Source organism: Sorex fumeus, unplaced genomic scaffold (assembly GCF_029834395.1).
Source record: "Sorex fumeus unplaced genomic scaffold, SorFum_2.1 ptg000072l, whole genome shotgun sequence".
NCBI lineage: Eukaryota > Metazoa > Chordata > Mammalia > Eulipotyphla > Soricidae > Sorex > Sorex fumeus.
In genome coordinates this window covers 67,366,918-67,390,865 of record NW_026606129.1, presented here as the reverse complement: position 1 = coordinate 67,390,865, position 23,948 = coordinate 67,366,918, and the positions used below count along the sequence as shown (strand labels likewise).

General features: G+C 42.9%; 1 protein-coding gene across 12 annotated transcripts in view; it reads left to right on the top strand.

Moving 5' to 3' along the window:
• Positions 1 to 23,948, top strand: part of MAGI1 (membrane associated guanylate kinase, WW and PDZ domain containing 1) — a 782,434-nt gene that overhangs the window by 608,373 nt on the left and 150,113 nt on the right. For all 12 annotated transcript variants that reach the window (XM_056129863.1, XM_056129871.1, XM_056129870.1 and 9 more), the window contains exon 3: positions 12,516 to 12,635. In XM_056129863.1, coding sequence (XP_055985838.1) covers positions 12,516 to 12,635 — 120 coding nt within the window. The remainder of the gene's footprint in view (positions 1 to 12,515; positions 12,636 to 23,948) is intronic.

Genomic DNA, 23,948 nt, shown 5'->3' with positions numbered 1-23,948 from the left:
CCCCCCTTTTGGCTTATTTCCCTCTCACTTACCTTCGAGTCACCTGACAGGTCCCTTTGATGTGGCTCTAGACCCTTCTCTAGATTCTCCTTCATATCACTTACTGTCCCCTATTGTGATTACTTTAGTCTACCACCAGCTCTGCTTTCTCAGGGTACGGCCTGCATCTTACCCATTCGCCCCTCAGCTTAATGTAGTAACTGCCATATGTATAGTAAAAAGAAAGGAGTATGTTAAAAAAATACATGAAATGTATATTTAAAAAACATGTAAGAAAAACATGGTTTAGGAAGTGCCAACTGATGGGAATAATTCAGAAGACCATTACTCTTGACCAGGAATAAAAATACCAATTATAAGTATTTTGCCATTTCCTGGCAATGATAATAATAATAATAATAATAAGTGCTCAGTGAATACTAATGTGCCAGTTATTTTGTTTGTCAGGAGATACTGCTCCCAGTGATAATCCATGATCAACCAGCACTGTGCTTTTTTTGTCTCTAGCTCTTCTTCCCCATTCCTGTAATGCTTTTGTTCATTGGTTTTCTCCTTCTAGAAAATCTATTAAATCTCCTTTCCTATGGAATGTAGGTTTGAAGAAATAGAAGCAGAAAGAGCAGGTGGACTTTTTAAATATTCTTTTAGGTACTTTTAAATATGCACATTCTCTTAGGAGAAAAGGTCTGTTGAGCTATCCAGGGTCTTTTATGGATGCCTCATGTTGACAAGCAGTATTGTTCATACAAAATCTTCAGTAAAGTGCTTTAATTTAGGCATCTAGAATGCTAGCATGTGTAACTCCCCATGTCAGTGCCTCTTGATGTGTTTAAGGCACCAGAGAAGTCACTGGTGTTTGAGTCTGAAAATGCATAAGCTGAACCCCTATTTTTGATTTATTGTTTCCTCTCTGTTTTGGAAGTAAGGTGATGTACATCCTCCTTTGTGATTGTTCAGCTTCCCTAAGAAAACAGTGACTACTCATAGCAAACATATAGTAGCATGTACCATTAGGTTTGCACTTCAGGGATGTTGAAAAGAAGACATTTTCCCTGAATCAGAGCCAAGAGAGACAGGACTTTTCCCTCCAGAGTGATTGTTCTACTGGAGTCCATGGGTTCCTTCTATTTTTCTTTTGAAATAGAAGATTGAAATAATAGTCATTTGAGCTCCTAGCCAGAGTGAATAAGATTGAATTTGCTAAAGGCCAGAATCAAAGAATAATACTGGTTTGGTTTGACTTTGTTGGTATTTTGCATGAAGACAGAATAACATGTAACAAATAGATCTCTGTCTTAAACTTCTAGATCCAAGACTTCCAAATTTTTTTTTATTTTTGGCTTACTACCCTCTTTTCAGAAAAGAAGTCTCTCATTATCTTGTCTGGAAATCCACCTCCTTGAAACAAAAGAACAGGAAGTGCTCCCCAACTGCATCCAAGACTAGCCCCCAGTATCATTCCAGTGTTTCAGTGTCACCCATTTGAGGAAAGACTGATAGAGATTTTTCTCTGTTAACTTCCCTCCAAGGATGATATTGAACCCATTGCCCAGTTGTCATCATCTTTCCTTGTTCTCCTTCTCGTTCTCCTTCTCTATCTCATTCTTTCCCTCCTCGTCCTCCTTCATTTAAGGTTTTTGGGTCACACCCAGTGGTGCTCATCAGTTACTCCTGGCTCTGTTCTCAGGAGTCACTTCTGGCAAGCTTGGCAGACCATATGGGATTCCAGGGATTGAACCTGAATCTGTTGAGCTACTCACTGTACTATTGCTCTGGCCCCATATAGCCCAGTTTTCAAACTAACCAAATTAAAATTTGTCAAACGTCAACTTCCTACTTGCTTGACCCTCTCAGGAGGCCTATGTAAACTCGGTCTCATTAGTTGCTGCACAGAGTTCCATTGTGTAGATAAAGTCTTTTCATTTCCATTCAAATTGTTAACTACATTTAACTTTTATTTCATTATGATGTTTTTGTAGCCCTCCTCACCCACAAGTGAGAAAAGTGAGAACTGTAAAGGTTCAGCAACTTTTAGGTGGTTGTGTTTGAAGTTGAAGTTGCCCCAACTCTGTCCCTAATGTGACCCAGGAGTTAGGGACAAGGGTTTTAGTGGTATCCAACACCTGGAGTCAGAATGACGAAGATAAAGTGAGATAATTTTGACAGTGTTTTAGATATTAGTTGCATGTTTAGTCCTATAGAGGACAGTTGGATAGGTAGGTGTGTGTGTGCGTGTGTGTGTGTGTGTGTGTGTGTGTGTGTGTGTGTGTGTGGTGGGGAGGTTAAATGTGTGTGTCCTGTTAAAAAGAAGTTCCAATTTGGTGCTAATACTTCTGTAATGTTTCTTAATTTTCTTTTGTAATAAGAGAATGTGGGGCCAAAGAAGTTTTTTAGCACCTGTCTGACATGCAAGGCCCTGAGTTTGATCCCTAGTTACAGAGTTCCCATCCCTGGGCATCTCCAGGTGTGGCCTTCCCTTTCCCCAGGTCACACTGCTGGTCTAATTATTGTACAGACTTGACCCGGGTCCCCTAGGAAAATGAACATTTTTAAGTATATAGAGTGAAATTAAAAGAATACAGATCTCAGGCTAAGGACTTCAGTCTTTAGCCAAAATACAATGTTTTAGTTTTGTTGCAGTGCTACAGGGTAAAACTTTCTATTTGAGATCATGGTAAATGTTGCCTTTAGAAAATCAGTTTAAGACACTCATAATGAAAATTACTGTTTTTAGCACACAGTACTCTGGGTGGTGAAAAATGCATGTCCTGCACAATGCCAATACATCATGAGTGTGCCTTCCTCCCTCCACTTCCCCCAGTACCTTTTGCAGCTAACTTTAACTCACATCCAGCAAACATTAGTTTATCCTCTATCTTTACTATAGTCTTGCCTTTTGCAGAATATTCTATAAATGAAATCAGACACTGCAGCCTTCAGAGTCTGGCTTTCCTCTGTGTGTTTGAGACTCATCCATGTTGTTGAGCACCACTGCAGTTTTGCTGATATTTCATTGTAGGTATTTCGTTGTTGTCCTTACCAGTTCAAGACAGTTTGGTTGTTTTCCAGTTTTGAGTGATTGTGCATCAGGCATTGGAACAAAGGATTTTGTGTGAACATTTGTTTTGATTTCTCCAGGATAAATGTCCAGCAGAGTGATTTTGGGTCACATCCGAAACTTACGTTTTATCCTGCTCACAAATTGCCACACTCCTGGCGAGCATCACTGGAGCAATGTTCTAGTTGCTGCAGATTTCTGGCAACATTTGGCATTGTGAAATTCTTAAAACTCTAATCACATGTGATGTTTGAGCGTTTCTTTTTTCATGAATGCATTTACATACTTCAAAAAGCAGATGGATTGAAAAGGAATATGTTGGGGGCTGGAGGAGAGGTAGTATAGTGAGCAGGGTCTTTACATGTGGTCAGCTGGGTTTCCATCCCTGGCACCCCATATGATGTCCAGAACCTGCCGGAAGTGAGCCCTGAGTTCAAAGCCAGGAAAATCCTGAGAACAGCTGAGTGTGGCTCTAAGAAAAACAGAAACAAAGATGAAATAATTAAAAGGAGAAAAGTTGAGTCATTAGTACTTGACCTCCCTCCTTCCCCAAATGTGTGCTTGGTGGGTGACTGGGTAATTCGTGGGAACAGCCTTTGCACTGTGCTTCCCCTCCATCACCAAGAAGCTCATGAAATGAGCAGCTGTTCTGGATACCTTACTGGCTTTCAGAGATATAAACAGTATTTTTGTCACAGAAATTAATGATCTTGTGTGCTGGAAGTAAATAAAGGACCAAATGTGATTGCCCCTCACTATCTGTATTGCAAACCATAATGCCCAAAAGTAGAGAGAGAGTATGGGGGAAATCGTCTGCCATAGAGGCAGGGGGAGCATCGGGATGGGGGTCGGGTGGGGATACTGGGGACATTAGTGGTGGAGAATGTGCAGTGGTGGAGGGATGGGTGTTCGATCATTGAATGACTGAAACTCAAACATGAAAGTTTTGTGACTGTATCCAACGGTGATTCAATAAAAAGAAAAGAATGGAGAACAGTTGAAGTTGCTTCAGTTTTTTTTTCCGTCTCGTTAGATTTGATAAGCAAGACCCACATTAATTTAACAGTAGGTGAAATTATGAGGTATTAACAATTTAAGCGTAGTAGTGTGATGACTGTTCCATTAGCAGTGTGGCCTTGAGACCTTTTGGAGAGGTGCTGAATGATGGCTTCCTTTGAAACCTGAAATTCACAGGCATGGCCTATCAGCATCGCATCCTTAGGAAGTTTAAGGATGCCTCTAGTGGATATTTCAGGTGACTACCTCAAATGGGAAGAGCGCAAATGCAATTTGCCTTTACACCGTGGTTTGTGGAGTTTGATAAGGAAGGTCACTTTCTAATTTCCTCAGCAAGGGTCATTGAAGCCAAGTGTATTAGAAGTTTATGAGCCATGAAATGTGCCTAAGAAGCAAGCAGCCACTCAAGCTTCAAACGACAAACTTCTGGGATCATTGCTAATTCATACTGAAACATTCAGTAGGGTTTAGTTCAAATTAATTTGTTACGTTATGATCTGATAGTAGAGTGGGTTGGCCTGAGAGTATTCACTAGTCTCTGCAAATAGATGCTCTCTTAGATATTTTAACACTCACAGAGGACCCTGCTTGAATAACGAATACTTTGAAGTTTACAAAGCAAAGTCAAGCAGAAAAATAGCATTCTTTGCTCACAATTTTATTTGTACTGGATTCTTGTTTATAGCTACAGGCAAGTGTTACCTTATTGTTGGATTTTTTTCTACTGGATGGAACCTGTTGTGTGTTAGATTCACAGGGAGACCATGTATTCATTTCCATATTGTTCTTAACTTTTTTTGTTTGGGGGCCATGCTTAACGGTGCTCAGGGGTGACTCCTGGCTCTCTGCTCAGAGGTCACTCCTAGTGGTACTCGGGGGGGGGGACCATATGCAGTGCGAGGGAATCAGACTGGGGTCAGCTATATTCAAGGCATATGCCTTAACCCCATGCTATGTCTATGGACACTCTTTTCTATGTGTCTGTGAGATCTAAGTTAATATTTGGGTAGGATAACTTAGGTTCAGGTCTTTTAAGACTCTGAATATCTAATTCAGTTTATAAAATATTTAAATAATTATCTACAGTACAATTTGGAGTGTAAGAGATATTTGAAGTAACAATGATTTCATCTCTTCTCCATTTCTGAACCAACCCTCCTGAGGTTTACCCTGGTTAAATTTTTGATATTTCACTCACTTAATTATATAACACATAAGACATGCCAGATTCATGGGGGTTCTTTTCTATTTTTGAATAAAATGCAGTACCATTTTACATGTTGCTCAGAAACTTATCTGTGTCACTCACTGGTTCAGCATACACATTATTTTTTCTGGTAAATTCAGGAAGCATTATTCCATAATCAGCTAAAACATTTCCTGAGAGTAAGTTTATCATATTTGGCTTGTTCATTCCATTTTCATGAGCACTCTGTTGTTTTCTTTGTGTTGTTGTTTTGGAGTGCTTCTTTTATTATGGCCCTTTTGTTTTGTTAAAAAGTCATGCTGCCTCAAATATCTAAGAAGGCTTTTTCCTAAAAAAAATTAAAAAAACAAAAAACAATCATCCCCCCCCCCCACACACACACACTCATAACTGGGGGTCTGAGAGATACCATGATAAGACACTTGCCTTGTAATTCAGCCAACCCTTATTTAATCTCAGCACTGCATAAGGTCCCTGAGCACTGCCAGATGTGGCCCACCCACCTCCTTAATAAAGAACTATAGCCAGTAGGAACCGAAGACATTTTAGTTCAAAGAGTAAATTCATGACATCATTTTCCAAAGTATGGAAGAGTTTGTAAAAACTATTTTTGACTGTAGGATGTCTAGTGTTTAAGAAGAGCATCATAATAATTCTAATGTCTGTGTTTTGGGTGAAGATTTTAAGTATAATCTTACAGACTAAATGCTTCATATCTTATCTGGTACATAAGTTAGCATCTCTTAAACAAAAGCTACTCTCTTCGTAGTATTTGATAAATTGTGTTTTTTTAAATAATTTTTTATTAAAGAACTATGATTTGCAAAGTTATTGATAGTTGAGTATTAGGCATAAAATAGTTAACACCAACCCCACCACCAGTGATCTTTATTTCTTTTTGAAGGCAGAGAAGTTAGGCACGTTTTTGTGTTCAGCTCTAAGAATAGTAAGATGCTGGCTCTGTAACTCTGGACTGAAGCTTTCTTTGTGCACACCCCCACCCCACAACACAGAGCTGGGAGTAGCACTTTCAATGTGCTCTAAAACCCCCTCCCCCAAATATTGCTTTGATTTTTGATTTTTAAGCTAGACAAGTAGAGCATTGTGTGATAACCCAGAACTCACTAGGTTGTCAGGCGGGTGAGTTTTTTTTTGTATTATTATTATTATTATTATTTAAATGATGCTGTCCCTGAGAAACATGGTAAAATTTGTTTTACTTCTCTTCTGCCAGGAAGTAACCCTTCTGGCTTTGTTAGAAGCGTGGTTTGTAATAATTGTGCCCACCCCAGATGGCTCCAGAAAACCCTTTGAAATGCCATCTGCCAGGCGTGTGTCCCGCGGCAGCCTGTCATTCTGCGGGAAGAAAGGAAGAGGCGGGGTCCCCTCCCCAGCCCTTTCTTCCCAGGTCCCTGAATGGAGCTGGGGCTTGTTGGCCCAGACCCAGGGCGGGTCGCTTGCTGGCTTCCAGGGAGTCAGCCTCCTGCTAGACGGGAGTGGAAAGGTTTTGTCTGGTCTATAAACCCTGCAGGTCCTCTGGGCGGAGACCCACCGCCCCTCCCACGCTCTGCTGCTCGAAGGTCTTCCAAGCACGCTCATTTAAGTGGCGAAAATTGTCTCTGCTACTTTCATTTTTTCCCTCCAAAATGTTACTTCTTCGGGGGAATTCTTTGATTATTTTGAACCTGTGGGGGAAAGTTAAGAACCAGGGATGATTGTTGCCTTAAAAAGAAATTCGACAAATTGGTTCAGAAAACGTGGTGCTTTCCAAGAAATGGCCAAGACAAAATGGCCACAGAAGGGGGGAAATGAAAATGAACAATTTCTGGTTTAAAAAAAACGCTCCATCTTTTGTTTGGTTTTATTAATCTCCATCCATCTTCTCCGGGAGGTGGAGAGAAGGGTAGAGATGAAGCTGATGGGACCTTGGTGTGGAAGTGAAGTGTTAAGAGTTGCCATAGAGAACATATTTGCCACAGGTCCTTTCCCAGAAAGTTTCAAAGAGATTCTGTTCTCGCTCTGCTCTGGAATTTCCCAATATGATGTCGACTGTTTGTGTTTCCCAAGTAGCCTTGAACGTCCCTGCAGGCTTCAGACCTCACGCCCTCGCCCCTATCTCCTGCCCTGCTGACCATAGTCTCCTAGTCTCCTTGGAGGATCTGACGGCATCTCCATGTTTCAAAAAGTTAACCAGTCCCCAGCGACCCAGGATTCTTGGCTTCATTTCATACTCTCTCCCAACACGATGACTTCCTACCTCTTGCTGTCAGATGCTAGTGGTTTAATGATCATTCCCCAGTTCGTGTGCAGATCTCCCCTCTGATTTTAAGCCTTACGTCATCCACTGGGCTAGCGCAATGGCACAGCAGGTAGGGCGTTTGCCTTGCATGTGGCCCACTTGGTGGATCCAGGTTCAATTCCTCCGCCCCTCTCAGAGAGCCGGCAAGCTACCGAGAGTATCTTGCCCACCAGGCCAAGCCTGGCAAGCTACCCAGGACATAGTTGATATGCCAAACACAGTAACAACAAGTCTCACAATGGAGACGTTACTGGGCCCGCTGGAGCAAATCAGTGAACAACGGGAGGATAGTGCAACATCATCCACTGTTCAGTTTTCCATCTAGTTATCTGTTTGAACACTTGTCCCTTCACGATGTACATTTCCCACCACCAATGTCCACAATTTCCCTCCTTCCTCCTTCCGGTCCTCCTCCTCCTCCACCCCCATCCTCCTCCTCCTTCTTCTACTCCTCCTCCTCTTCCTCCTCCTCTTCCTCCTCCTCTTTCTCCTCTCTCTCTCTCTCTCTCTCTCTCTCTCTCTCTCTCTCTCTCTCTCTCTCTCTCCCGTCCCACCCTTGGTTTGTGGAGTACAGGAGTACAGGTACTGACTATTCCCTGTAGATGCTTCCTGTCATCTCAAACTTTGTGTGTTTAAAAGTGAACTCAGTGTTTTTCCCTAGAACATTCCCTCCATCTTTTTGTTTGTTTTGCGGCCACACCAAATGATGCTCCGGAATCACTCCAAGCTGTGCCAGAGGGACAGCTAAATGGTATGTCAGGGATCAATCCTGGGTCAGAGTCTGCAAGAACCCTACCCACTGTCCTATCATTCCGGGTCCATCTTCTTGAACTCTGTAAATGCCACGGCCCATTTTGTGCCTCAAGAACAAGGTGTTTGTGTTGGGGAGATGAGTCAAAGGGATGGAACCCATGCTTTGCATGCAGTAGGCCCGTGTTTGACCCCTGACACTGCAAGGTGCTCCTTGAGCACCACAAGGAGCAAACCATGCACTGAGCCAGAAGTAGCCCCTGAGTAAGTATACCTCCAAATCTAAAAAATACAGTACTGATACGGTGCTTGTGCCTTTCTCTCCTTGCCCTCTTCCCCGTGTTCTCTTTTCTTTCACCAGTGACTGTCTATTTCCCACACCTATGTATGGTGCTCAAAGATGTTCTGGTGCAGTGCTCACTGGGGGTGCCTCTGGTGTTTGTACACCTGCTCATTGGGTGCACTATCCTGGTGGAGGTGCTGACACATTTTCAATGTCTTCGAGAGCATCTTTCTATGGTGCACTGGAGAACATAGGGTTTGTTGTGGTGTGTGTGTGTGTGTGTGTGTGTGTGTGTGTGTGTGTGTGTGTAGGAGGAGGAGGCAGAGTGCTGGTGAGCTTGGCAGCCAGGCCTGTGCTTAGCCCCCTGAGGGTGGCCCCAGGGATCAAACTCAGACCTCGTGCTTGCAAGGCAGGTACCAAGCTCTCTCTTGGACTCTCTTTCTATTTTGTTTTGTTTTGTTTTTGTACTCCCTTACCAGTTCAATCTTCAAAATATAGACCAAGTGGGATGAGTTGCCACACTTTTGATGTCTGCTGATGCCGTTCAATCTGTTCAGATAGCTACTATTCATCAAAAATGAGAGCTGCTTTTTACCGCTCTTGTATTGCCATTCTCTATCCTGATTTTCTCTCACCTGACATGGTACCTGCCACCTTCTGATCTTCTTGACATTCTTCTTGTCTCCTCCCCCGGCACCCTGCCTGTTGTTTGTTGTTTATAAATGAACGATCTTTTAAACATAAAGTGTGGGTTGTCTGGTCGTGGTCCATGCTCAGTGTACATGCTCGATCTACCACGTGCTCAGTGGTAGATAGAATGCCTGCTTTGCAGCCCTGAGTCTATGGTCCTGGCTCCATGTCTTTCCCTCTCCCCCAGTGACGACTGCTGTCCCGTAGGCATTGCACTGGTGTCTCAACAGAGTGTACAATCTCTGACACCCAGCAAAGTGTGTGCAAACCCTGTTCTTCACAACTGCTTGAAGGAAAGAAAATGGAAGACTTGAATCTTGGCATCCCCCTGCTCAAGGCTCCTTTCACGATTCCCAGCATCCTTAGGAAAAAATATGGAGCATTTGCTGGGTTTCACCTAACCTGGCCCTCACTTCCTTTCCCATTCTTTTTCCTTGCTCTGTGACAATTGCTCTGCCTTCTTGCTCTGTGCCCCAGCCAGCCTAGTCAGGCAGGTCACACACCTTTGCAGCCCCCTGTCTTGGTGCCACCTATCTAAAATAGCTTCTCCCACCCCCCTGCTTCCTTTCTCCAGGGAACTGTTAAAACCTAGTTTCCCTGAAAGCTATTTTTACCTGAAATTATATGCTTATCCATAGAATTCTCATGTATGTTTTCTGCTCCTCACGGCAACATACAAATATAAACAAAATACCACTGGAAAGGACTGGAGCGATAGCACAGGGGGTAGGGCATTTGCCTTGCATGCAGCAGAGAGCCTGGCAAGCTACCAAAAGTATCCTGCCCGCATCGCAGAACCTGGAAAGCTCCCCGTGGCATATTCGATATGCGCCCCCCCCCCCCCGCCAATAATAATAGGCCTGACAATGAAGACATTACTGGTGCCCACTAGAGCAAATCTATGAACAACAGGACAGCAGTGCTACCGTTGGAAAAGGGACTTTGTCTTGTTTACTAGTGTTTCTCTAGTCTTTGAGATAATAACTGTGTGAATTATGTTGGGGGCCTGAATAAATATTTGTTGGAATGAAATATTTATGGACAAATGTACATCATTATGGTTTGACCCAGAACAATAGCGCAAGCTAATATGGCTAATGATTATTAAAGTAAACCCTCTAAAAAGATCTCATTCAGTTTGTACACAAACCTGTTGTTAGGTAGCATCATCCCTATATTAGCCCTGTAGCACTGAATCGAAGCCGTGTTGGCCGTGTGCAAGGCAAACACCCTACCAACTCTACTAACTAATTAGCATGCCTGAAACTTCCAGTTTGGGAGGCCTTTCAGATATTGTGCCCAAACCAGACCTCAGCTTATTAGTATTGTGATGACCTTTGAATTTCTCAGTTACCTACTGGAGAGCTGTACATTTCAAAGTTATTGGGACTGAAGAGATGGCTCATTGGGCTGGAGCACATGCTTTGCATGTAGGATACCCAGGTTTGGTCCCCAGCACCTCATGGTCTCCCAAGCACCACCAGGAATAGCTTCCTAGCAGTGCCAGGGTGGCCTAAAACCAAAACGGAAGTTTTGAGGGACTTGTCTTCACCTGCCAGAGCAGCCAGAAATGGGAACAAATTAAGAACCAGAGTAAGAGTAGACTCGGAACATGACACTAGCAGGCTTCTTTGCAGGAAAACCATAACATGATACAAGTTGACAACACAGAACATCTGTAGTGCAGCTGCTGTGTGGACACTGCAATATTATTTATAACATTTAGATTGCTGGTATTACGAATGCTGGACTCATCTAAAAACATATTTGTGGTCAATAAAATACACAGCAGGTGTTGGGTTTTGTCTTAATTCTGAGAACCTGATGGCACAAAGGGCTGTAGTTGTATGCTTTGCGTTTGCATGCAGAGCTCTGAATTCAGTCCCTGGCATTGAATTCTGTTTGACTACTACAGAGTGTGCCACTGGCCCCAGGACACCCCTTCCCTCCGCCACTATCCTTGCTCTTTCCCCAGGAAGAAAAAAAAGAATTGTAGATTTTCACTGAATTGTGTATATGTAATGGTTCCCATAGGTAAGGCAGAGTCTGTTTTGTACAGGGTCATTAGGGGTACTAGTTGTTTACTTAATTGCTTGAAAGTTCCTGGGAATGGGGGAATGACTGCTTATTACAAAGGAAACCTTGTCCTTAAGTCACTGTAGATAATGGTGCTGAAAAAATGAATATCAATTCAATATCCCCAATGTCTGGCTGGGCATTATCGATTCAAGTGGTAGAGCGCATGCTTAGTATGTGAGATCTATCCCTGGCATCATGTTCCCCAGGAATACCACTGCCCACTGCTGATAATGTTTGTATCTAATCAAAAGAGCAATTGACTGACCATCAGATCCCTAACATGAATGTAGGAGCAGAAATCAGGTACTTTGCTTTTTTTTTTGATCTTGTATAACATTTAGCCAGTTCCGAACTGGTATGAATCCCATGATTTTTTTCTTCTTTTGTTTTTAAATATATAAATCACATTCCTTCCATATTGCTTCTCTCTTTTGGTTGAAATTGGATGAAAGTGAAATCTGGGAGATACTTTAAAATCTCTTCTAAGAGGATTTTTTTTTTTAGCAAATGCAATGTCCTTTCTCTCTAGTTAGAATTTATGGGTGGCCTCCTTTTACCAAACATATTAATTACATGGAGAGCAGTAGTGTTTTAATCCCTGGGAGATGTCTAACCACAGATCTTGGGCAATCGCCTTTCTCTAGTGATGTGTTTATGTAGTGGGTGTCATTTTCTTCAAAGGGCTTATTACATTGGAGCTTGCCGGATGTACTAAAGAACATAAGAATTTCCAGGCCTGTGATAAAAATATAAGCCCCTTAGGCTGTACGCTTAAGGTGGATACATTTTTAGTATTTACTGGAGCCCTAAAAGCTGCTGATTGTGAATGCTGTCTGTATAAAATCCACTTTTCCAGCACAGTTAAAAAATGTTGAAACAGCTTCCTGGCTTACTGGCTGTGCTCCCTTGCCTCTTTCCTTTTGAAGACTCCCAGGCCGTCCAAGGTGCGTAAGTGAGGAGGCTGTTGGGTTAGAAAGAAGATGCCGTGCCCAGGGCCCTGTCTGGGCAGTTAGTCTTGCAGAACCTTAGGCAGGCCAGCTTACTGAACAGGTTATTTTAATTATGCCTGCATGCGGAGCTTCTTGTTTGAGTTGACTGAAGGTTTCTTATGCCTTTGTCTTGTCTACTGCAGGCACAACCCGATCTCCAAGAGAAGGAGAAGTGCCTGGCGTGGATTATAACTTTCTGACTGTGAAGGAGTTCTTGGACCTTGAACAGAGCGGGACTCTTCTGGAAGTGGGCACCTATGAAGGTGAGCTTATCTGTAACCACGGTGACGAGGCTGCTCTCCCAGGCCCTGCACCAGACTCAGGAGCATTTTGACAGGAAGAAATGTGTGGCCGCTGAGATCAAAAGAGGAATTCAAGAGATTGCAATTCCCCATATGCTGATGAACAGTTAGAAATTTATAAAATATGGAATTGTGGTGCTCTTGAAAAATTGTTTTTGCCTTCTGCTGTACATGGTTAGTTGAAATGTGTGTTTTTAAAATATGTCACGTATGGGATTAGAAAGGAAAGGAAAAATAACCTCAGTCAAATACAAAATGTGGCATTATCCTTAGGTTTTTTTTTCCTTAAAAAATTTTTTTTGTCCTACTTAATAATGCTTGGGGGCTACTCCCAGCTCTCTGTTTGGGGGATGCCCAGGTTGACCACCTCCAAGGAAAGTAAGCACCTTGACCCCTGTACAATTTCCCCAGCCTGTTTCTAACAATATTTTTTCTTAAGTCTATTTCTTAAGTAGCTAATGCACTCCTGAAATGACCTGGTGTAAATACAAGGTGCATGATGCTATGTAGGTATATTCTGTGTGTCTTCTTATCTCTTCTCTGTTTTACACTTAAGGGTAGTATACGAAATGTTGTTTTTACTTAACAGCATATCTTATATGTCCATAGGTCTCTAAAGTTTGGTAATAGAGCCTTGATTGGTTTTTGGTTTTGTTTGGGGCCACACCCAGGTCTGTGCTTGGGAGTCACCTCCAGCTGTGCTCAGGGACTGTGCAGTACTGGAGAACCATCCCAGGCTTCCCACATGCAAAGTGTGGGCTCAGTCTCTGAGCTCTATCTCCAGTTCTGCTTGCACAAAGACTTTTTTAAAAATTTTAGGCTGGGGTAGTGGGATAGGGGTTGGAGAGTGGGGTTGGGGTAGGCGAAACAGGGTTTGGGATACATCCGGTGGTGCTTTATATTTGCTCCTGGCTCTGTGCTGAGGGATCATTCCCTCAGCAGGGCTCGGGGACCATATTCTGTTTGGGAGATAGAAGCAGGTTTGGTTTTTGCAAGCAAGGAATGTGCCTAAACCCCTATCCTATTTCTTTGGTCCCACACAGGAACATTTTATTTTATTTTATTTTATTTTATTGTTTTTGTTTTGGGGCCACTTTTGGCTATGTTCAGGGCTTCCTCCTCAGTGCTCAAGGACCACTTCTGGCGGGGCATGGGGGATCATATGGGTTGATGGGGATCAAACCTGGGCCGGCGGCATGCAAGGCAAATGCCCTACCTGCTGTACTCATCCCCAACACAGAAACATTTTAAGGGTTAGAAAAAAATCCAAAGGTTGAGTTTTCTACCTTATCTGTGTAAAGATAAAATGCCTTGCCTTACCTTATAGTGAAGTGTTATTTTATTAGGGATTTTATAGCTTCAATTTGATTGTAGCCCTGATCCCAGGCAGTGACGAACCGTCAGGTAATGATCTTGAATCTTAGGTATGCTGACTATGTGTTTATGTGCTTTAAAGAAGAGAGGGGAAGAGCCTTATCTTTGTCCTTACTGTTCATTTCCAAATACTGGTTACTTGCATTGAATGATATTTTGATTAATATCAAACTTTGGGCTTTGCACTCAAGAATATTTCTTTGGGGTATTGCTAATTATCGGCTATTGTAGTTTTTCTGAGCTGTTGAGATATATATGAGAGTTGGTGGACTGCATGCAATCTAAGAATATCTGAAGTAAGAGTGATTCATTAAGGCCTTGGAATGAGGTGAGGAAAGGAGGGGGGTGCTTTTTACAGGAACTTCTTCAACATGCTGTCTTGTAAGGTAAAAGGTAAAGGCCCTCCCGTTGATCGTCGATTTGCTCGAGCGGGCCCAGTAACGTCTCCATTGGAGACTTTGTTGTTACTGTGTCTGGCATACCGAATACTCTCGGTAGCTTGCCGGGCTCTCGAAGAGGGACGGAGGAATCGAACTCGGGTCGGCCATGTTGGCCGCTTGTAAGGCAAACGCCCTACCCGCTGTGCTATCGCTCCGGCCTTGTAGAGCTGTCTTGTAGAGCTGTCTAATTAAAAACTCAAGTGGGTGGGGGGCTGAGTACAGCAAATAGGGCATTTATTCGCACACGGCTGATTTGGGTTCGATCCTCAGTACCCCATATGGTTCCCTGAGCGATCCTTGAGCGATCCAGGAGTGATCCTTGAGTGCAGTCAGGAGTGAGCACAGGTGTTACTCAAGAACAGAAAACAAAAACAATTCAAGTGGAGGGGCTGGAGAGATTAGTACAGTAAGGCACTTACCTTGCATGCAGCCAACCTGGGTTTAATCCCTGGGTTTTACCCCACATGGTCCCCGCCAAAGCACTGCCAGGAGGGATCTCTAAGCTCAGAGGCAGGAGTCTGCCTGGGCACCACTGGATGTGACTGTGCTCCAACCCCCACCCCGCCCCCTCACCCCCAAAAATGAAGTGGCGGAAACTAGAATAAGAATGAATTGATTAATAGAAAGTGAATTTTAATCTGAAATCATTATTTACATCTGGGGATCTTAAGTCCCTGAATACCCTGGGGAAAAATAAATCTTTTGGATGATTTTTGGAGTATATAATGTAGACGTGATTATACAAAGTCAAATTATTGGATTGGAAAGGAAAAGTGTAAAGCGTAGACAACAATTTATGTGGGGGAAACAAAAGGAAAATTAATTCATTTTACTGAAATATTTTAGTCATAAGTGCTACGTAAGTGGAGTCTCTTTGCTTTCCCACTTAATTTAGCATTATTATCTTATTATTATATTGGTGCCAGGGAGGAAACCAGGGCCCCACACTTGCAAGGTAAGTGTTATATCATTGAGCCACATCCCTATCCGCATTTAATTTTTACCATTGTAGCAGAGGTAGCTTTTATCACTCAGTTTTTGGCTTGGAATGCTATTGTCATGTAGCTCTTAGAAACTTTTTCAATTTGTATAGCTAGTCCTAGATTGCAAGAGCAAGGAGACGAAGCCAGTCAGTGTTTAATCCCATGCTTCTGTGAGAGCCCCAACAAGAATCGTCTGAATGTCACTAAAAAGTCTGAATGTTAACCTCACAACTCCCTGGTATCTAGCAGCAAGAAAACTTTTTTTTCAGAACCTGCCTGGATCATCTTATCTCAAACTTTTCCCGGGAAAATTGCTTCAGTTCTTTGGCGTTGAAATTTTCGGATGCCCAAGATTAATCTATTCCATTTTTCATTCCAGTTGACTGTACAACCTCCCTCAGCCTTTGACCTTTTAGCTGTGTGATTTTCCTTCCATATGAGACAGCTCGTAATTTGGGGGAACTGACTGGAGTATATTATGTTGACTTTTATAAGCTGAAAGCAAAATGGAATTTTTATTAAATGCCAGCTATTGCCTCAGGAATAAGGCTGGCTAGGTCTGCGGAGAGCTCCGTCTGTCTGTTCCCCGGCGTGGCCTCGTGTTGGCGGCTGCCGTGTCCTGGGTACCAACGAGAGAGCAGGCTGGGCTCCCGGCCTGCCCGAGTCTCAGCCTCAGCCCCTCTGCTGGGGAGCGGTGTGCCCTCCGGCAAGTTGCTTAATGTTCCATGTCTCCATTTTCCCTTCGGGGGGAAAATGAGGATAATAATAGTGTTTCTTCATAGGTAGGATTAAATGAGACAATAATTGGAAGGGGCTGAGCACAGCGTCTGACACATGTAAGCTCTCAATCAGCTTCGCTCCTATGTTTACACACACGGCTGGTCCGAAATCGCCACCCTAGTGGGTTCCCTCCCCTTCTGTTAGTCAGGAAGCCTGTGCACTTGCCAATAAAATGTCTTTACTTACTTCCCAGGTGCCCGTCATCTATATTCCCCTGCTCAGTTCTTTTTCTCTCTGCCGGTTCTGTTTCCATAAAGGAAAAGTATGTCACAAAACACTCCTTAAAGGGAAACACTTTAATGAATATATGTCTTTGGTCTTTGTTGTTTTGTTTTTTATTCTGGTTTTGTTCTAGGGCCACACCTGGCTGTGCTCATTGGTTACTCCTAGGTCTGTACATGGCAGAGTCTGGCAAACTCCCCGTGGCGTACCCAATATGCCAAATACCAGTAACAATGATGGGTCTCATTCTCCTAAAGAGCCTTGAATATAATCTCAGGGCTAGGATGAAGGAGCCGTTACTGGGGCCTGCTCGAGGCAATCGACGATTAACAGGATGATCTGTGATTTGTGATTAACAGGTCTGTACACAGGAATCATGCCTGGTGATAGCCAGGGAACCATATGTGGTGTCAGGATTAAACCCAGTGTGGCTGTGTTAACGCCTTACCCTTGTGCTATCTCTCTGAATCTGTGGATGTATTTTATAATTTAAAAACACTCAAAAATATGTAAGTTCACATTGTGATACTTCTAAGTAAGTAACCACTTTGAAGGAGCTAGTGCTGAGACTGAGAACTTAGATATAAATAGCACGAACATATTAAGTCTTGTTTGTTTTTTTTCTATTTTTGTCCCTTATATCTAACACTTACATGATCTGAAGAGAAGCTGGAGTGATAACACAGCTGGTAGGGCATTTGCCTTGCACGTGGCCGACCCGGGTTTGATTCCTTCATCCCTCTTGGAGAGCCCAGCAAGCTACTGAGAGTATCCTGCCAGCATGGCAGAGCCTGGCAAGCTCCCCGTGGCGTATTCGATATGCCAAAAACTGTAACAAGTCTCACAATGGAGACCTTACTGGTGCCCTCTTGAGCAAATCGATGAACAATGGGAGGACAGTACTATAGTGATACATCTAACATAAAAGAGATCTTTCTGCATTATTCCCTGTATTCTATCACATTCTTTATAAATACTGCATAGTGTACCAGTGTTGAGCTGGAGACAGAGCACAGTGGTAGGGAGTTTGGTTTGCACATGACCGACCCAGGTTCGATTCCTCCTCCCCTCTCGAGAGCCCAGCAAGCTACCAAGAGTATCTTGCCTGCACGGCAAAGCCTGGCAAGCTGCCCGTGATTTAATATGCCAAACACAGTAACAAAAAGTCTCACGATGGAGATGTTACTGGGCCTGCTCGAGTAAATCGATGAACAGCGGGAGAACTGTGACCATGACCGTGACCGTACCAGTGTATGGTTATATATAATTGATTAAGCAACTCCCCTGCAATGGATATTTAGAGTGTAACTTCATCCTAATGTTTCCATCTTTTTCTGATATTTCATAATTAATACTGCAGCGAACATCCTTAGGTAGGTAGCTCACTAATCTGCTTTGAGTACATTTATAAAGTAATGATCTGGCGATGCATATTAAAGTAAGTTGTTCTGTGTATGCGTAGTTTATTTTATCAGCTATTCATCGGATGTTTATAGACCTTGTGCCTATGCATTGGGTATGATGTAGTGGAAAGCAGGGAATGGGAAACCAAAGCAGCCCTGCCTTGGCTTCTACCTTTTAGTTATTTGTTTTGCCAGCACTTGCGCCGTCAAACTATGTGGTGGGTTAGTTGAATTACCCAATAGTCTCACAGGTGTGTACTGTTTCTCCTCATCTCACAGGAGAGGAGTGTACGATACAGAGATGTCAGTTATCTTTTCTGAAATCGCATTACTGGTAAGGACAGAGGAGGGATTCAAACCCAGATGGACTGCCTACCTCTAGGATCTGGACCGCTATAGCTCCTCATGGTAGCGGGAAATTTAATCAGTGCCAAGAGAAGTGATGAGTTCTGAGATTAGAGCTGCAGAATGTAACAAGTAAATGGCAAGGGTATTTATTACATCTAATCTTGTATCAGAGGGGCCCCCTTCACGGATGACAAGTGAATGGAAACTTGTCAAAGGATTTTGTGAGTTCAAGTTGAGTGGCTGGGAAGATGAAAGGTGAGTTCAGTTTGGAAGTTGGCATCAGTTCTGAATGTTGGCCATAGAGAAGGGCAGGGCTCCTTGCCCTCCTGCCTTTAAGACCAGTGCTGTCCAGGGCAGAGAGATAGTACAGCAGGTATACCTTGCTTGTGACTGATCTGGGTTCAATCCTCAGCACCTTGTATGGGCCCCTCAGCATCTCCAGGAGTAATTCCTGTGCCTGGAATCAGGAGAAAACTTTGAGCACTGCCAGGTGTGCTCCGCAAACCAAAAAATTAAGAAAAAAGAAAAAGAAAAGAAAAAAACAGCACTACCTGAGAACTTTCTTCAGTGAAGGAAATGTTGAATATTCAGAAATATCTAATACGATAGCCATTATCAGCACTGAACAAGTGATTTTTTTGAAGCAACTGAATTTTAAGTTTAATGCAATTATTTTCAATTCATATAATCAACTGAATGTATTGATTATGATATTTTGCAGGGCATTTCTAAAATAAAAGCTTCCGAAAGGAGGGGTTAAGGATCAGTTTGATAGGATTCTTTTTTTTTTTTTAACCCATCAGACTTCAGAGAGCTAAGCACGTCCTTAACAGTTAAGCTTCTTTAAAAAAGTCTAATTCTGAATCCTCCTGTGAGGATATTCCTTCTGAGGAGTGGGGATCTCCTTTGTGGGTACGTTACACAATAGGATATGTCAGACAAGTGTAGTGAACCAGTGAAACCTTGCAGACTGACAACCTGCAGACTTTTCTCTCAAGTCCAACATTTGTTGGGGGTTTAGAATTGCAGAATTGTAGGATTTTAGGGCTACACATGCATAGAGTTCACCTCTTTAGACAATAGAACTGAGATCCACAGAGAGACTGAATTAGATTGTTTCTCAACCTTTTTCTGACTGAGGAACCCTCTGACCTCATTTTCTTCCTGTGCTTCCCTCACTCTTATCCTACTAATTGGCCCCCTAGTCTCATGCCATAGAACCCCCACCCCCACCCTATTCCCCATTAATGTGGTTCTTACCTGTAATCTCTTTGGAACAGTCTGGGTCCCACAAGGTAATGTTTGGACTTTGACTGAGAAACACTGATCTGAGAAACTAAAGGAACTTGAGGGCAAAACCTGGCTATAAGCCATCATTCCTGTTGTGTCACAGGCAGGCCTGGGATGCCAGGTGCCAGGAAATGGTCACTACTTTTGTAGACTTAATGCTAGTTTGTTCCTTGATTTGTGTGTTCATTACAAGTGAAATGCTGAGTGAAACCAGACACGATTGCTATTCTTACAGGTCTTCAGAGTCCAGTGCCTGAGACACATTATTTGTATAATCACAGAAGTAAATAAACAGTTTTAAGCATATTCAGATCTATAAGAGGAGATCATAAGGTGTGGAGATTTCATCCCTGTGGATGAAATCCAGGGAAACTGTCTCTGTAGAAGTAGTATTAAGGTAAGCTCTGATTGGTGAAATGGAGTTAACTTGCTGGATTTAGCAAATAAGATACAGAACATTCAGTTCTGTTTTTCATCTGGAAGTCCTCATCAGAGTTAAGTTTTTTGGGGGGAGAGGGTTGTGGGAGTGGGGGTAGGAGCATTCCTGGTAGTGCTCAAAGCTAATTCCTTATTCCTGACTCTACGCTCAGGGATCACTCTTGATGGGATTCAAGGAGCCATATAGGGTGCTAGGGATCAAACCAGAGTTGGCTATGTTGTTAAGACAAGTGCCATACCCACTGTACTATCTAGTTAACCCCTGGAGTTAACATTTTATACAGTGATGATTGGTAGTGGTGAGCTGGCTGAATCTTGAGCCATTCATGTGTCGATAAAGCAGGATTTGTGGGACCAGAGAGTTAGTATAGGCATTAAAATTCTTGCCCTGTTAAATAATCCCTGGTCCTATCCTTAGCACCACATACCATCCCCCGAGCACTGTGTCAGGAGTGATCCATGAACACAGACCTATAGGAAAGCCCTAAACACTGCTGGGACAGGCTCTTAAAGCAAAATCAATCAATCAATTTGGACTTGGAAATAAATTGATCCTTGGCATTGGAGATATAGTACAAGGCTTAATGTACTTGCTTTGTGTGTTGACCCCAATTCGGTTTCCCATCCTACATATCCCAGTTAGCCCCAACCAGGAGTGACTTCTGAGTACAGGACCAGTCATCCTCCCTAAGCACTTTATGACCCAAACCCTTCTTCACTCCCTCCCTCAATATTGATTTTTATAAGAGAGTGCAACATGAAGGTAGTAATAATGCTCCTAGGATGTCTAGTTTCTGTCTTACACAACTTCACAGATGCTGATACCTTTTGCTGAGAAATGATACACTGGAAAGGACTAGGTTTGGTTGAATGGGGAGAATAAGGACACTATGATGACACTCCCAAACCCCACCTGCTCTGCTGCTTCAAGTTAACATATAGTCCAATAGAGTACAGGTCCCTCTGCTTACATATTATTGGTGCTAAAGATATTATTGATGCTTACTAAGTGTAAGTTACTAGAGAGATCATAACTAGTCTCTTCTTTGCAATTTGAGACAACTTTTTATTCTTTCCGTATATAGAATTGACATCAAAGGCAAGAATAAACATGTCTTTCTTTCTTGGCCCCACTTCATAATTGTGATTCTAAGATAATTTGACAGAATGCTTGAAATAATCAGCTGAGCCATCTCATTTTTGCCTTTTTCTTTTTTCCTTCCTTTCTGCCTTTCCCACCCTCCCTCCCTTCCTTTAGCCAATCCTTGAGGACTTGTCTAGAGTACTTTTCATGAGGTGAACTATTCCATGGGGTTGGTTCCAAACATGCCTGTTTTATAAATGCCTGGGATAGAAGAGGCTGATTATACACTCTGAGCACTGCAAAGGGTTCTTTTCCTCAGCACCAAGTTAAGGACGGTGTCAGTGTGATGTTTCAAATTGGAGTTATGGGTTGCGTATTTCAACTTGCAGATTAGGAAAGGGGATGTTAGCATTCAATGATGTTATTGTTTTTGCTTCCTAGAAGGTCTGCACAAAAAATAACTGCCAAGGGTATAGCTTTTAGAGACTCAGTTAAAGCAGGGGTGATGAGAGTACTTCTTTGTCATTGAGGAAAAAGAGACTGTCTGGAGTCCTGTTCTTTGGCAGGCCTGGAAGCCTTCTGCTATGATAAGCCGTGTTGGCAAGCATAATCATGGAATGTTCTGTTTTGATAATGAAAGTAGCCAGAAAGAATCTTCCCTTCATTTTGTTGCTCTTGAGCACGTGAAGATGAGAAGGCTGGGGCCAGGGAAATTTTTGTTTGTTTGGGGGCCACATCCAGCCGTGTTCAGGGATTATTCCTGGATCTGCACTCAAGAATGACTCCTGAAAGTGCTCAGGTGACATCAGGGGGTGACAGCAATCTAACCCAGGTTATCGGCATCCAAGGCATGCGCCTAAATGTTGTATTATCTCACCAAAATCCTGCTCCAAATGTTGTCAGAAATTAACCATTTTATTAAGGTAGTGGGATTTACCATGCAGTTAATTGTACTTTTCATGCGTATAGCATTCCAGTGCCACATCCATCACCAGTGTGCCCACTTTCCTCCATCTGGGCCCCAAAAGTCTCTCCCAGTCCCCCTCCTTTGCCATGTAAGCTCAGTTTCTCCAGACAAAATCTCTAAAGCCAAGGAAATAGAAATTTTGCCTGCTTCTTTGTTGGGTGATCCTCAAGGATTCCTGGGATTGAAAGCAAAGATGTTAGAAATCGTCAAATCTGTATTTCAAAGCCAGTTATCACTTTAAAAAACTATGTGCATCTCAGTTTGTCTGTATGAAAGTGGGGATGTTAATGCCTATTTTACCTGTAGGATTATTAAGAAAGATTATATTAAGTTAATATATGGATAAACATAATAAATGTTTGCTGATGCTCACATAAATTTAATTTTGACAGCAATATTCTCTTCTATATTCTAGAACTTTAATTTGCCTGCAAGTTAAAAATATGATTTAAAAGGGCTGGAGAGATAGCACAGTGGGTTGAGCATTTTCCCTGCATGCAGACAACCTGGGTTTAATCCTTGGCATCCTATATAGTCCCCTGAGCCTCACTAGAAGTATTCCATGAGTGCAGAACCAAGAGTGTGCCCTGAGCACCACTGGGTGTGGCCCAACATTCAAAATATATAATATGATTTAAGATTGCTAAGATTTATTATATGCTGACATCGGGCCAACTACAAAGCTGATTACTTCATGGATGTCATCCTATTTAATCTTCACAAAACCCTGAGTAAATGAGGGTACTGTGTTTATCTTTATTTTACACCATGGGAACTGAAGCTGGAGAGATGCTTTACCTTATTCAGGGTCACAAAACTATTTTTTTGTTGTTGCTGCTGTCTTTGGGCTTCATGGCCAAATGGCACTGGCAAGGATATACATCTAATTACAGGACATTGGCTATTGTCTGCCTGTACTTGCAGTCCATAGTGTGGCAGGGCAGGGTGGGGAGGGTATGAAAAGAAAGAGTAAAGGGAAAGTGATGGGTGAATTTTGAATGATGGCGTCACATATTGAACAAGCACCTGGGAAAGTGCAGTGATGTGAAGCTGAGGTAATTAAGGTAACTGACAAACTGAAAGGAACCCGCCATGAATCATGCCATTAAAAACCGGCTCCACATTATAGCTAGTGAGGAGGGGCCCAGGTTGGAATTCACATTTACTCACTCGACTATCTGCTTACTCATTCTGTCAAGAATTATAGGATGATGCTTGTGTGCCTCTCACTTTGTTAAACCTGATGATGCATAAAAATCAAGTTGGTTCCCTGCCCTCAAGGTACTTACATAGTCTAGAAGCAAAGAGGGATATTGATTAATTAACCCTGTTCAGTGCAGTAAAGGGAACCGGGAAGGAGAAGAACATGGTTCTCTGGGACCTTAGAACCACTCTGAGGGTAGATTTGGTCTAGTGAATGGAGTCAGACAGAGTCGTTGAGGACGAGTGTGGTGATGGAGCAGAAGGCAGAGGAAGGAGTGTAGGCAGAAAGAGGAGCATGGATGACCTGTGAGATGAGGGGCCATGGTTTGCATGTGGGACGCCAAGAAAGCCAGTGGGATTAGAGAAAGGAGAGGAAGTAAGTGACTGTCGAACCACATATGTCGAACCAGCCTGGTCAGTCACACAAGAACTTGAGGCCAGTGCATAGACATCCTCTTGTGTCTACATCCTTTTCTGCTACATGAATATCTGTAATTCACACACAGAAATGAGTATGGTTCACTACCACCCAGAAATCTAGGTGGCCCCTAGGAGGGTGATATTGTCCTATTAAAATGTAAGCTCCAGGGGCTGGAGCGATAGGACAGCAGGTAGGGCATTTGCCTTGCACGCGGCCGACCTGGGTTCGATTCCCAGCATCCCAGATGCATCCCAGATGCATCCCTGAACTCCACCAAGAGTAATTCCTGAGTGCACCAGGACTAACCCCTGTGCATCTCCA